This window comes from Ursus arctos, chromosome X (genome assembly GCF_023065955.2).
Source record: "Ursus arctos isolate Adak ecotype North America chromosome X, UrsArc2.0, whole genome shotgun sequence".
Classification (NCBI taxonomy): domain Eukaryota; kingdom Metazoa; phylum Chordata; class Mammalia; order Carnivora; family Ursidae; genus Ursus; species Ursus arctos.
This window is the reverse complement of record NC_079873.1, coordinates 84,398,420-84,413,003: the sequence shown is the minus strand read 5'-3', so window position 1 is coordinate 84,413,003 and position 14,584 is coordinate 84,398,420. Positions and strand designations below refer to the sequence as shown.

Below are 14,584 nucleotides of genomic sequence, written 5' to 3'. Positions count from 1 at the left end.
TCCCCTGGTTGTGTTCCTATCAGCACTTTATCCAGAGTCTTTGCTCGGATTGTGTGTCTTCTGGGAGCCAGCGGGTAAGGAAAACCAGAAAGCTAGAGAGCGCCTCTTCCGTTCCTCCCGTGGAGCTGAGTGGGGGATTTGGAGCTTGCAGTGGCACCAGGCCCTTCCTCCTGCAGTCTCTTTCTAATGGGGGCTGGAAGGAAGCGAATCCTGTGACACAGAGGCTGATTCCAATTCGGAACTGGGACATTCGCCGGAGTCCAGCTGGATGCTTCTGCCTCCAGCGTGTGGCCAGGAGAGGCCTAGGGCTTGCAGGAATTGATCACTTCTCTCTGTGACTTCATTGCTTTGGAGAGTGAGGCACAGGTGTCCACATTCCTCCAAATGAATGCACTGCTCCGGACAGAAGTCCCCACTCCCTTGGCCCTTCCCTTGACCAAAGGTTGTCTATGTTTGCTTTTGACTGTTGATTGCTTTAGCTTCAGGCTCCAAGGCTCCCTTACTCTGCGAAATTATTCTCCCTTGTTCCTTCCCTCTCTTCCAGTGGTTCAAGATGTATTTATTGGGCACCTTCTGTTTGCTGCTTACCTCTCCCTTCCATATCTAATCTCCTAGGAGTCCTTGGTGTCTGTTCCATGTACTCTAGCTCCTCATTACATGTGGCCCACAGTATTACTAGCTGTCTTGTGTGATGGTCTTATCTAGCTTTCTTGAAAGCTCAGACTACATCTTCTGCTCCATTCAGAAGCTCAGAGACCTCAGGGCTGAATTCACCACATACTGGGAACGTTAGAAATATCTGCGGGACTGACTCCAACCTCTAGTGCCCACAAAGCAAAGTTGTCAGACTGGCAGGACTCCCTCAGACACAGGAAGATGTAGACACCCTTGGCCCCAGCCAGACTAATAATTTTGCTCTACTTTCGGCAGCTGAAACCAACAGCTTTCCCAACACATCTTACTAAACTGGATCACCGCACAAGTCTGATTCCCCGCTTAGTATTGGCTGATCGCTAATATATGTGTCACTGGTTTTGGTCTCAAAACTCCATTGTTGCTGCCATGTAGGTAGTTTCAACATGAATGAGCAAGTAATCATTTTATGATCATCCAAGTCTGTGCACCAAGGGGCACAGCAACCAGTTGGGAGAATGAACAAACAAGAATTCATCAAGATAGCCAACATGAGAATAATGTAGACTCAGGGCGGTAGGCCTGTGGTTTTTAATGATATCACAGCTGTGCGTTGGGGCTGTTGGCACCCACAAGAAATGAATGTTTATCAACTGTTTTCAGTTCACATAAGTTGGGAGCAGAAGTTTTCAAGTTGTCTCTTGCAATGTATGTTTAGCTTTTCTCCTGGAGTTAATCTCAAACATTTCCCTTCCTAGAGACTCGTAAATGAACACACCAGATTTATATCTTCAAAGTGAACACAGACCACTCACCAAACGGAAACTTTTCCCTTTGAAATCTGGGTTCTGAGGAACATTGCTCTTCTGGATTACAGCACATCTTCTTATTTTGTGGGTTTGGTGCCTTGCGGTTGTCAAAGAGTTACATTCTCATTGAGAGCTGGCACACACATATGTAAAATCATTAGCTAAAACCAGAAGGGGCCAAGTGTCTGAAATGCTGTGGTACTACTGAGAATTAAAAGGAGATAGAAGTTCAGCCCGGTGGCTTATCCTTGCTGACTTGCCTGGGAGAGGAAGACTTCTCATTCATTGAGCTCCTATGTAGTAAACTTAGCCTCGTATAATTGTAACCATAAACTTTTAATTTCATTTTGAAGTTGACAACAACCCTGGGAGGTAGTATTATTAATCTCTATTTTTACGGATGAAGAAACTGAGGTTCAAGCTGGGGAGAGGCAAAGCTGGGACTGGAACACAAGTCTGGCTGACTCAGAACATGCTTTATCTGTCACCTCCTGGTATCAGCTGGACAAGATGGAGCTGACAGGTCTAAGTCAAATGCCAGAGGTTAATTCCAGAGAATTCGGCTAAGGTGGGAAAGTGTGAACAGGTACCCCTTGGAATCCTGCAGGTAGAAGATATTAAGAATTCAAGCAAGGGGCACCTGGGTAGCTCAGTCGGTTGAGCGTCTGACTCTTGATTTCGGCTCAGGTCATGATCTCAGGGCTGTGAGATGGAGCCTCGTGTCGGGCTCCGCACTCCGCGCAGTCTGCTTGAGATGCTCTCTCCTCCTCTGCCCCTCTCCCCGCTCATGCTTTCTCTCTAAAATAAATAAATTAAATCTTAAAAAAGAAAAAGGAATTCAGGCACAAAACCACAGGATTGGGACCTAAGTTAAAAAAAAAAAATGTGGATACCAAGGAGTAAGAAGCCAGGAAGAGGTTTTGGTGTCAAACAGAACCAAGGCCCCAGCAGTAAGTCACGTCCCTCGTACTGAGCCAGCCTCTTGTCTTTGCCTTAATTCATCCCTGGTACCCAGCTCAGCGATAACCCCTAACACGTTTGGCTGAGATATTTTAAAGCAGCGATCAGGATCCCAGGACGAAATAGACACTCCACCTGAAAGGGTTAACTGAAGAGAGTGGCACGAAGGGTATATATGTCCACGAAGGATGTGGACATGATTCAGGGCAACAGCAACGGATTGTAACGCAACTGACACAAGAGCTTTGCCGCCCCTAGGCTCGAAGGGGAAAGAAAGAATGGGGATACTGGAACTGGATACTGGATACTGGTCAGACCTGGAGCCATGAAATAGTGGCTGCTCAATGAAGACCTGTAGAGAGATGTGGCCATTGTCAGGAATATGGCCGGGAAAGGAGGGCATGGGGGAAATAAACAACCTGGTTTCTTTCTCCTCCTGTTCTTTCATCTTCTGCTTGTGTCTCCCCGTGGCCAAAGACAACCGGGAGACAGAGGGAGAAGGAGCTTAGGTGGCACTGTTCCTAAAGGTCTGCCTCCCAAGGCACAGAACTGGGGAAGGTGGAGCATAGATCTTCAAGGCAAACAAGAATAGCCATTTCGTTTGGGAATAAAATGTTGACGACTTGACTATTCTTCTGTTCTTCGCATTCTATGAGTCCCGCAGTCTAGACTCCCACTTTTGTATCAGTAGACTGTCTATCTCCTACCACCATAATAACAATGAAAACACATCAAAATGCTACGAAGCATGTTCTCGAGAAGGATTTGACAAAAGTTCGTTTCCCTAATAATTAAAAAACTTGAGTGTCGAATGCGTGGCACATTTTCCTCAAATTATTAAATATCCATGGTTGGCTTTAAAATGTGCATGTGGGAGGGTAGGAGTCGACCTTTTATTGACCCTTCCAGATTTCTGGGCTTTCAGGTCATCTCTTTGCTCCATACCCAGCACATGCCTGGCTTTTGACAGATTTTTAAAGATCTGTTCCCTAAGAAAAGGTGGGCTCTATGCACCATGGAAGCTCAACTCCGGGAAATTATTGAATTCTGACCAATTATGTGACTAATTGCTAATTCTCCCGGCCAAACAACTGTCTCAGTAGTAAGTATGAAGAAGGGGCGAAGGTACAGAGGTAGGGCTGTGGAAAGTGCTTCTGCTCTGTTGACCAACAGCCAGCATCATTTCCTAGGCTGAGCCATAGAAAAAACAGCCCCAGGCTTTTCCAATATAGAAAGCCACGCCACGCTGCCTGGTTTCCGGTCTGTTCTGAGGAAGTCCCAAGGCCTGGCGTGATTCCCTGATGCTAACACTTCAGCTGCCAGCCAGCGAAGCCCTATCTCTGAACATCTTTGTACCGCTGGAAGACAAAGTTGCACCACCCTGTGTATCCCGTCTCTTCAGGCTTGATCCCTTTGGTTTCAGCACGGGTCCGATTAAAGCATCGATCCTTTGGGGAGCGGTCACCCTGGGCTGTCATCAGCTCCATACACCTGAGTGTGGAGGAAAGCTCTAAGAGCAAAGTTCTCATAGGGCAAAGGGAGTGGACAAGGAGCCAGAGTTGGGCAGCATACTTATTTCTCTTCCTCTGGAGCTTCTCAGGGTAGGTCGGAGTCCTACAGCTGACATGATCCCTTCTTTTCTCTTGGAACAGGGCCACCCCGGACAGCCAGGGCCCAGGGGCCCACCTGGCCTGGATGGCTGTAATGGCACTCAAGGAGCTGTTGGATATCAGGGCCCTGATGGCTATCCTGGGCTTCTCGGACCACCCGTACGTTGCAGGATCTTTGTCCATTATTTCCAATGGTGTTCTTTGCCTTTCCCTGCTTTTACGGAGACCTCGTCAAGCATCTGCATCTAAAGAATACCAGTTGCGGGGGGCGCACACACACTCCACTCCTCAGAGGGTTTTTCTTTTCTTTTTCAAATGATGCTTTTAGAGTCAGCAAGATTGTGAAGAGCCTCTAGTACATTTCAGAGCAAAGTACACACTTAGGCTATTTGACATGTTCCCCCATCAGATGACATTGGAAAATGCAGTACTTGGAAGGCTTACGTGGGATCATGGGAGCACTGATAATGACCAAAGGGCTTGGCAGGCTTGGTCTAAACCAGTGATTCTTGACCAGGGGTGATTCTGCACCCCAAGGGACATTTGACAGTTACTAGTGACATTTTTGGTTGTCACCACTGGGGCTATGCTACTAGCATAGGACAGCCTTCCCCCAACATCAAAGAATCATCTGTTCCAAAGTGTCCATAGTGAGAAAGAATTGAGAAGTCCTACTCTATACTGACATAGTTTGCCCCCTTCCCCCCCCAACCCACCCCATAACCCTCGGTTCCAGGATTAATTTTTTTAGATCCTGCTGTCACCACTTTTATTTAATTCCATTCATGCAGACAGGCCTCAAATATTTGGATCTGAAGAATCTCTAATAGATACCATGCCCTTGCAAGGCTGCTTTTGTAAGCAACTAGAAAGAGAAAAATAACACATTCAAGCCTGTTATCAACCTTACTTGACATAATCTAAGCTACTAAGGGTATCGAGGTGATAGATTTAGCTAGAAATCATACTCTTAGATTCCATAGTTACATGAATTAATTGGCATTTTTTCAGTATGTCTTATTCCAGTGCTATCCCATGTTCTTTTTTGTTTGTTATTATTAAAGTATAATTGACATCTAACATTATATTAGTTTCAGACAAACAACATAATGATCTGATATTTGTATACATTTTAAAATGGTCACCACACTAAGTCTAGTTACCATCTGTCACCATACAGAGCGATGAATTTTTTTTTCTTATGGTGAGAACCTTCAAAGTTTCCTCTCTTAGCAACTTCCAGGTATACAATAAAATATGATTTACCCTAGGAGCACCTGGCTGGCTCAGTCAGTGGAAGATACGACTCTTGATTTCGGGGTTGTAAGTTCAAGCCCCACGTTACAGTATAGAGATTACTTAAAAATAAAATCCTTAAAATATGTATTATTTATTATAGTCACCACACTGTACAGGACATCCCCTTGACTTCCTTATTTTGTAACTGGAAGTTTATACCTATTTCTCCCCTTCACCCATTTCACCCATCCCCTTTCCCAGCCTCCCCTCTGGCAACCACCAATCTGTTCTCTGTATCTGAGATTTGTTTCGTTTTGTTTGTTTGTTTTGCTTTTGCTTTTGATTCTACGTATCAGCGAAATCATGCAGTATTTGTCTTTCTCTGTCTGACTTATTTCACTTAAAAACGTAATGCCCTCAAGGTCCATCCATGTTGTTGCAAATGGCAAGATGTGATTCTTTTTTAATGGCTGAGTAGTATTTCTGTGTGTGTGTGTGTGTGTTTGTGTGTGTGTGTGTGTGTGTGTGAGAGAGAGAGAGAGAGAGAGAGAGAGAGACATCTTCTTTATCCATTCATCCATCGACGGACACTTGGGTTATTTCCATACCAGGGTATGTATACCAAGAAAACAAAAACACTAATTCAAAAAGATCTCTACACCTTATATTCATTGAAACATTATTTAGTTAGTATTTTACTGGAAGAGCAGCACCATTGCCTTCAGGGACCAAGTTGTGGGTGTGAGTATCCGCGTGAGAAAGTGGGACAGACAAAGCACAAGCCTCAGTTCATCATAAAGGACCTTGACATCTAAAGACCAAACCAATATGCAGCGGGGGTGGGGGTGGGGGTGGAGAAAGACGTATTACAAACATAGTATGAGCTTGTTTGAGTCACAATGGCCTCCAAACACTGCCATGGCAACAGAAGAGGAGAGCAAATCACATCTCTGTTAAGAAAATGGAAATCCAGGAAAGTGAGGAAATGCTGCCCCCAAGAGGAAGAAAAGAAATATTGAGGTAATAGACACCCTAACAGCCAAAAGGACAAGGGTAAAACCTAATCCTGTCCCTAAGCCTCCCCTTAAACCTAAATAGGAACTTGGGCATAGATTTTACTAAGCTGAACCCTTACTAACCCTGCTGAACCTCAAGTAGATATTCTGTCAAGCTTATTTGATGAAACGAGCGGCCATAAGAATAAGAGGAAACAGGAAGCGTTCGGAAAGAAGGGGCTTCAGGGACCCACTGTTCTTCTATCATACCTATGATCCTTGAGGTCGAGGAAGCCATAATTCAGCCAACTCTTCAGTCCCCAAAGTTTAGTCCTACCTCCAATACTAATCCTGACTTCCCCTTAAGTATAGGGATGCCGATTTTCCCGAGGAGGACAACATCTAGCAGACATTAGCCAACATCTGCCACTGAGACAGTAAAAAGTCTGGTTGGTAGTCAGGTTCGGCGTACTTTCAGCTGCTCTCCATGTTGACCGTGAGACACGCCAAGCCTCTTAGGGGTTGACGCTGAGGTTTTGTGGCAGAAGCACAAAGTAGAGAGGGTTTTCTCTCTTAAACCGGAGGGTCGCAAACGCCCGTGTGACCCACGACTGCGGCTTGGTTTGATATTTTTAAAGGTTTGTGCGGAACAAGAGAAGAAGAATACAAGACAGAGCCTAGATATGGCCCACAAAGTCTAAATTCTTTACTATCTGGCTCTTTGCAGAAGGTCTCTAAGCTCTGTGCTAACCAGAGGCCGTGTCAACGACCTACCTGTGAGGCATGTGGCAGAGGAGCGGTAGGCTTACGAACGATGTGTGTTACACGTCAAAGTCACCTACTTCCTCATCCCTTTCCAGACTCCTGACTTGGGAGTTGGGGAAGCAGGCTTATAGCTTTGAGACACAGCACCGTTTGGGGGGATGTACGTTGCCCCTTAGCACAGCCATAGAAGAAACCACATAGTTTCAGACTTTCACTGTTGTGTCCCTATGTGATCAGATCATACTGTTAACAAAACTCTGTGTGTGTGTGTGTGTGTGTGTGTGTGTGTGCGCGTGCACGCGCATGCATTTCTTCACAAGTGTTTCTTCTTTTTTACTTAGGGGCTTCCTGGTCAGAAAGGCTCTAAAGGTGAACCTGTCCTTGCCCAAGGTACTTTCAAAGGAATGAAGGTAAGAGCCTCTAAGGCAGACAGCTAAGTAGGCTGGCTATAAGTTGAGTTCCCCGGGATTGGGCCCCAGCTCCGATAGAAACATTTCCAGAACTAGCATCTGTGTCTCTATTTAGGGAGCAGAGCGAGCTAGATTTAAAAGGGATCTGGAGCTTTTTGTGGCAGAAACACTGACAGAAATGTTTGCAACCATACTGTCGAAGAGATTTGCTTTATAGGATCTAGACCAAAACTAGGAGACAGATCAGCAAACAAACAGTTTGCATGGGTATCATTTCCTTTGACAAGCCAAGACTTATCCTGGAGGCAGATACCTTTTATCTACCCTACCACCCTTGATGTCTGCATACCTTGGTATGAAGCCACATTATGTCTCTGCCCATCTCAGCATGGCCTCTGGCCCAGGATCCTGGCCCCGCCCTTTCCTGTACCTGCCCATGAGCCCGTTACCCTAGCAGGGCCCCTGGCTGTCTGCAAAAATTGCCCATCAACTCTGCAGCTGGCTGGAAACTTTCATCTCTTCCTAGAATTGGCAAGAACCTTCTGTATTCTTGTGACTATACTCTTGGTGTATGCTACCTGGAATCCTGTGGGCGCCTCAGGAAACTCTGGTGCCCAAATGATTGACCCTATTCCCTTGCAGAGTGGGAGGTGGGCTCATCATTTCCCTGGTAGCAGATGGGAATCTATGCGCCCAACATCAGAAGGGAAGATGCACACATGTTCACTCAGCTAAGAATGGCACCTTACTGTCTTCCACCCGTGCCCAGAACCAGGAGCGCTGCAAATCAGTTTGGAAGGCAGTGATTGGGGCTGGTGGCTGAGAACTGGAGAAGGTACAGGGTTTAGGCTCTTGGCTTAGATGCCATGGCAGAAGATCGAATGGTAAGCTTGGAAAGAGCTCCTGATGGTCAGATTCGTGTTGCTCATTTTACAGATAGAAAGACTGAGGTACACTGAGACTATGTGACTTGTGGCCTCACATAGGCAGTTTACCGAGGAGCTAAAATCCAAGCAGTGCTCTTTCCATGCCGCAGAGAGCTGATTTTTTTTTTTTGACCATAAGCCAAATGGGGTAAGACTAGCAGGTGTCAAAATATAGTCATTGTCATAGCAAACATTGATTAAATGGCTTTGCCAAAAATCACGGAGACCCTGGACCCAGTGGAACACAGCAATTTCCACAAGATGGTTATATTACAGATTCATACAGTGACTTAAGATGCTGCAAAGTAATTAAAATGTAATCAGAGACTGTATGCTCTGTTGATTCTCCCTTGAAATGTCTGATTTGCATTGTATACATATGGGCACAGATTCTCTGGGGATGAAGGCACACGGGAAGGTAGCTTTGCTTTCTTCCAAAAAGAGCAAGAGAATCACCAGCCCTCAGAAGCAGTTTCTAATTGATAAGTTCCTAGCAAAGGTGAAAATTAATTACTCCAAGTAAAATATGAAATCCTGTTCAACCAAGGCTATAATATGTGTCTTCTAGAGTCCAGATTTTTCTTAGGGAAAAAAAGAAAGTAGGTGGTTGAATATGCCCAATTCATGCATTATTTAAAACACAAGACCTTGACAGAGGAGGTCCAAGCATCAGCAATGTGCTTTTCTGCACATGAAGCATAGGTCCGTTATCTATGAAATAATTCCACAGGCTTAATTAATCTCTTCAGTGTCCTGCCTTGTCTGTTTCTCAGGGGGAGCCTGGACTGCCTGGACTGGATGGAATCAATGTAAGTTGTCACTTCCGGGTGGAGCGCTCAATGTTTGGTTGGCCGTCACTGCGGGTCCCTTTGCATTCTTCTTTGCTACGGCGTTCAAAGGTCTTTGTACACTTTCTCAAGGTAACTCTGGACAGTTGAGGTAGAACGGGTCACACCTTTGACATTTTCTGGGTGAAAAAGTTCTGAGAGGGTGGGATGTGCCCAAGTTACACAGGAGGCAGCCTTTGGGACTCTTAGGCCAGGGACCTGCCTACTCCCTGTGATGCATTAAGAAAGAATTTCGCCTTTCGTTCAGCAAGCGTCTACTAACTGTTCTCTGTGCATTCAGAATGCTGCGAGTTAAAACAGAAAAGAAGTAGAACACTCTTCTGTGAAAGCTATTCTGTCTAGAAATTCCTTTTAGGGACTCTTAATAACTGGGAGTCTGTGAGAGGGCGTGAGTTGTATTAATAAGAACTTTCTGGAGTGCCTGGGTGGCTCCATCGGTTAAGCATCTGCCTTCGGCTCAGGTCATGATCCTGGGGTCCTGGGATCGAGCCCCACATCAGGCTCCCTGCTCAGTGGGGAGTCTCCTTCTCCCTCTCTCTCTGCCCCTGCCCCAACTCAAGTTCTCTTTCTCTCTAATAAATAAATAAAACCTTTAAAAAAATAAGAACTTTGTATTTCCTTGAGTTGCCATGTCATTGTTGCTTTCCTTTGAAGTGGCTTTGGAAAAGCCCCTTTTTTCTTTCTTCTTTCCTATGTCAGGATTCCTGCCTTTCTTCTTTCATCCAGAGCCATTATTGAGCTCCTACTAGCCACAAGGTGCCATGAGTGATCCCTGAGACAGAGGTCTCTGCCTACCCCCTCCAACACACACACCAAGATATGAAAAACTAGTAGGACCGTGGCATAAGAATTCCTCACCAGGGACGCCTGGGTGGCTCAGTCGGTTAAGCGTCTGTCTTCGGCTCAGGTCATGATCTTGGGGTCCTGGGATCAAGCCCCGTGTCAGGCTCCCTGCTCAGAGGGGAGTCTGCTTCTCCCTCTGCCTGCCACTCCCCCTGCTTGTGTGCTGGCTCTCTCTGTCAAATAAATAAATAAAATCTTGGGGGGAAAAAAGAAATGGAAAAAATAATTCCTCACCAACTTGGAGGAAGAGATGCTGTCTGCCTAAAGATACATCACGGAGACTTTATATCTAAGATGGAGAAGATAGCCTCTGAGAACTGCGGGTGATGTTTGGGCTGGCCGGCAACGGGAGGAAGCTTTCTAAACAGAGAGAGCAGTGTTGGAGGAGGTAGACAAGAAACAGGATGCGTGCAAGCACACATGCGAACAGAGGTGAGTGAAGACCAAGAGCGGACGGGTCCCCAGCACCAGACAGCACTGGCTTAGAGGGTGTGTTACCTACATTTGCAGAATCACATCCACATTGTTGTCTGCCTAGCTTCTCCTAGGGATTCATTGCTCTGCCCACAAAGGTACAGTGTTCATCAACAGTGTTGACAGGCATGATCAATAAGTCCTTTAGATCAGGGAGGATGATTTGGTGGCTGAATAAGAGATTTGTGATCAGTAAGGGGACCCCAGGTTATTTTGTCAAAGAAGCGTTCTGTTTCCTGGGGCCTCTGAACCCCTACTTTCTTATGACTTCGCTTAGCCTCTCCGTCCCTTACCTATCCCCTCATCACCATCCCCCTATTTTCATCAGGCCATCCATTTTCCCATACCATCTTTCTCTTCAGATTTTATTGTCTTGCTTGTAATACTGTCCCTGGCAATTAAGTTTCAAACGGTTTCTTGTTTTCCTTCTGCGTTTCTCTTTGACCCACGGAAATGTGCGTCCTTTAATTTCCCGATATTTGGCAGCTGCCCCGCTATCTTTATATGGTTGATTTCTACTTTGATCTCCGTGCAGTTTGGGTCAACACTCCGTACGGTTTCAATTCTTTTAAATCTGTTGAGGTTTGTTTCATGGCTCAGCATGCGAAACTATCTTGGTGAATGTGTCGTATGCACTTAAAGAGAATATGTGTTCTGCTGCTTTGGGGTAAAGTGATCTAAAAAATGTCCATCAGGTCAAGGTAATTGACGGCATTGTTTAGATCTTCTGTGTCCTTACTGATTTTTTTTTAATCTCGCTGTTCTATTAATTACTGAGGGGGGTATGTTAAAATTCTCCAACTCTAGTTGCAGATTTGTTTATTTCTCCTTGCAGTTCCATCAGATTTTGTTTCCTGTGTTTCGAAGCTACGCTATTAGATGCACATACATCTAAGATTGTTATGTGTTCTTGATGAACTGACTTAGTTTATCATGACAAAGTGCCCCCTCTTCATCTCTGGTAATACTCTTTGTCCCAAAGTCTACTTTAGTTGATGTTGATGTAAGTGTTTTGCTTTCTTTTGAAGTTTTTGTTTTTTATATCACTTTAATATAAAATTTTTTCAAATATAGAGCAAAGGGGAATGGATTTTGCCGGGAACACCCACACCATTAAAGTTTTACTATACTTGCTTTATCCCACTTCTATCCTTCTATCCATCTCTATCCATCCGTCAATCAGTCTTATGGCTGATGCATTTCGAAGTAAATTGCAGAGAATAGTACTCTTACCTCTAAGTACTACAGCATCCCTATCATTGCTAGACTTCAATATGTCCTTGCGGTTTTTCTTTTTATATAAAGTTTACATACAATGAAATAAACACATCTTAAATGGTACATTTGCTGAGTTTGGCAAAGACGTATTCCTCTGTAACCCAAACCCATCTTAAGGTATAGAACATTCTCATCACCCCAGAAAGCTCCCTTCTGTCCCTTCCCAGTCAATCTCTGCCCCCACCCAAAGGAAACCACTGTTCTGATTTCTCTCCAACATAGTTCAGTTTTTCCCACTCTAGAACTTTATATAAAGAAAATAATATAATACGTAGCCTTTGGGGGGGTCTGGTTTCTTTCACTTAGCACAATGCTTTTGAGCTTCATCCACATTGTAACGTATATTAGTAGGTTGTTACTTTTTATTGTTGAATATTTATTCCACTGTATAGATGTATCAGTTATTTATCAGTCCTCGTATCAGTGGATACCTGGGACAGTTCCAATTATTTACTACTATGAATAAAGTTGCTATGAATAGTCTTGTGCAACTCTTGTGGATGTATATTTTCAATTTTCTTGAGAAACTGTCTTTTTTTTTCTGACCTTCGTAAAAACTTTCCTCTCTAGGGTCCACCAGGAGCACCTGGGTCCCCAGGAGCGATAGGACCCATGGGACCACCAGGATTGCAGGTAAGACCAACCTAAAAGACCACATGATCACAGTACTCACATGAATGCTTTCCCCACCGGGCCACGGATTAAATATATTAGCCTGTGTAGGCTCTCCTAGTGGAAAAGGCAACCTCCATTCTTGGAGGATTTAAGTGACGCATTCTCTTGGAAGGGGCTGTTTGTTGTAATTATCACAGTCTTTCTGACCATCCACTCTGTGCCTCCTAAGCCTCTGACTCTAGCTCAACCTAAAGTACAGCCCAGGGATGGCAGCTGCCTGGCACACCTATTTCCACCTTCCACCCCCTCGCCCATGACAGACCCTGCTAATTAATCACACCGTCACCACCATCACCCACCCTGAACACAGAAGCAGCTTCGGAATTCTCCATTACTGCACCTTGGACAGGGCTACCTACCTATCCTGAGGATACCAAACCTATTTGCCCTCACCATCACAGAAAGAACATAACCAGTTATCCCCATGTGGTTCTGGGAAAGGCCTGTTTCCAGAATGTTCTTTCTCCGGTGCATGAAATCTCACCACCGATTACTTTGGTTTAGCTTTGCCCAAGGCCATTATTTTTTAAATGTCTAGCTTATTGGGAGGAACGATGCATGAGTCTTTACCACCTTAGCATGGACATGGTTATCAGGCCAATTTGGGAGATTTCAAAGGAGATTTAAGAAAAGGGGGAGGGCACCATGAGAGAGGGAGCTACAGTTTGCTGCGCTAAAGCGAGAATATACTAAGGGGGGTGGGAAACTCATCTCCAGTGACTCTCCACACGCCCAGGTTCTTTTTGTCTGAACTAACAAGTGCTCGTTCCTTTCATTTTTAATATAGGGTCCTCCAGGTCCCCCTGGCTTCCCTGGTCCTGATGTAAGTATACTTTGTTTTGGGGCATTTGGCCTCCTACCATTAAGTGTTCTAGTTTCCTCAGAAAGACTCTGGTGTGGTTAAACACACTTTCTGGTGAAAGACTGAATTCCAATTTAAGTTCCTGGAACTTGTTTAATAATTGATTTTGTTTTTCCTCCCTACAACCCTGTTCCCTAGGGGAATATGGGGTTAGGTTTCCAAGGAGAGAAAGGAGTCAAGGTAAATAGATTTTGGAAAATACAATCTGCATCCCATATGCTCCCAGAAGCATCTCGGGCTACACACATGTGCCTGCTCATTTTAAGGGGAATTGGATCTTTGCCTTGAGAAATGAGCATTTCCCACTCCACGTGGGTCCTGTGGTGGGATCCCGGGAGGGGCTACTTGTACACACGCCACATGTAAGCTCCTGGGGTCTTTTTCCTTCCAAATACTGTAGTCTTCCTGCTTCCGACCTATGAGGTGTGCATGTCTTACAAACATACTCTGTTGAAATCGATTCCCTCCTCCTTCCACTTGGGTACTTCGCCGATGCTCCATATATTGTGTCACCTTCCCTTTGTTTTTCTTTGCTTCTCCTCTTCCCTCCACCCTTCCTCTTCCTCCTCTCCTTCTCCTCCCGTCTCTCTTTCTATATGCCCTCTATCTCTCCTCCTCAACCTTCACCATTTTCTTCTACTTCCCTTCCCTTGTTCCCCTGTTTCTGTCTGTGCAAACCATAGAGAGATTTTGGGAGCCTGGAAGCTTGCCCTCTCCACCTTTCATGGCTGCCTCTTGTAGATCGCACTGCTTCCAAGGAGCAAATCCAGCCTCCAATGTTCCAACACAGATTTCGCTGCCTCTGTTCATGCTCTTGGCAAGGACTGGACCAATTAGAGTCTGATCACCGTTGCCAAGAGGTGGCCATTCTCCTTGCTCAAAAGCCTTTTTTGCTCTCTTTTAAATACCCTTGGATGCATGACCCTGGCAACCACGAACCTGTGGTTTCCTTTCATTCATCTTGCTTCTTCCCTCTGCAGTTCTGGTACGCAATGCATTTGGCCAGGCTTATAATGCCTCCCACTCCTTGGTACCAAGCATTTTGCTTCCTTGCTGAGGCAAGGGTGAGAGTAAAGAGGCCAAAGGAATGGACAGTTTATTTGTGAATGACATCCAGAGGACAAACCTTTCTGCTTTGCTTAACATTCCCTTTGATCTTACAGGGGGATGTTGGCCTCCCAGGCCCTGCAGGACCCCCACCCTCTACCGGGGAGCTGGAATTTATGGGATTTCCCAAAGGGAAGAAAGGATCCAAGG

General features: G+C 45.2%; 1 protein-coding gene across 1 annotated transcript in view; it reads left to right on the top strand.

The window, feature by feature from the left end:
• COL4A6 (collagen type IV alpha 6 chain) overlaps window positions 1-14,584 on the top strand; it is a 263,258-nt gene that overhangs the window by 204,418 nt on the left and 44,256 nt on the right. The window contains exons 6-12 of the mRNA XM_026478810.4: window positions 4,055-4,171; window positions 7,353-7,421; window positions 9,121-9,156; window positions 12,361-12,423; window positions 13,253-13,288; window positions 13,466-13,507; window positions 14,491-14,583. Of these exons, the coding sequence (XP_026334595.1) occupies window positions 4,055-4,171; window positions 7,353-7,421; window positions 9,121-9,156; window positions 12,361-12,423; window positions 13,253-13,288; window positions 13,466-13,507; window positions 14,491-14,583 (456 nt within the window). The remainder of the gene's footprint in view (window positions 1-4,054; window positions 4,172-7,352; window positions 7,422-9,120; window positions 9,157-12,360; window positions 12,424-13,252; window positions 13,289-13,465; window positions 13,508-14,490; window position 14,584) is intronic.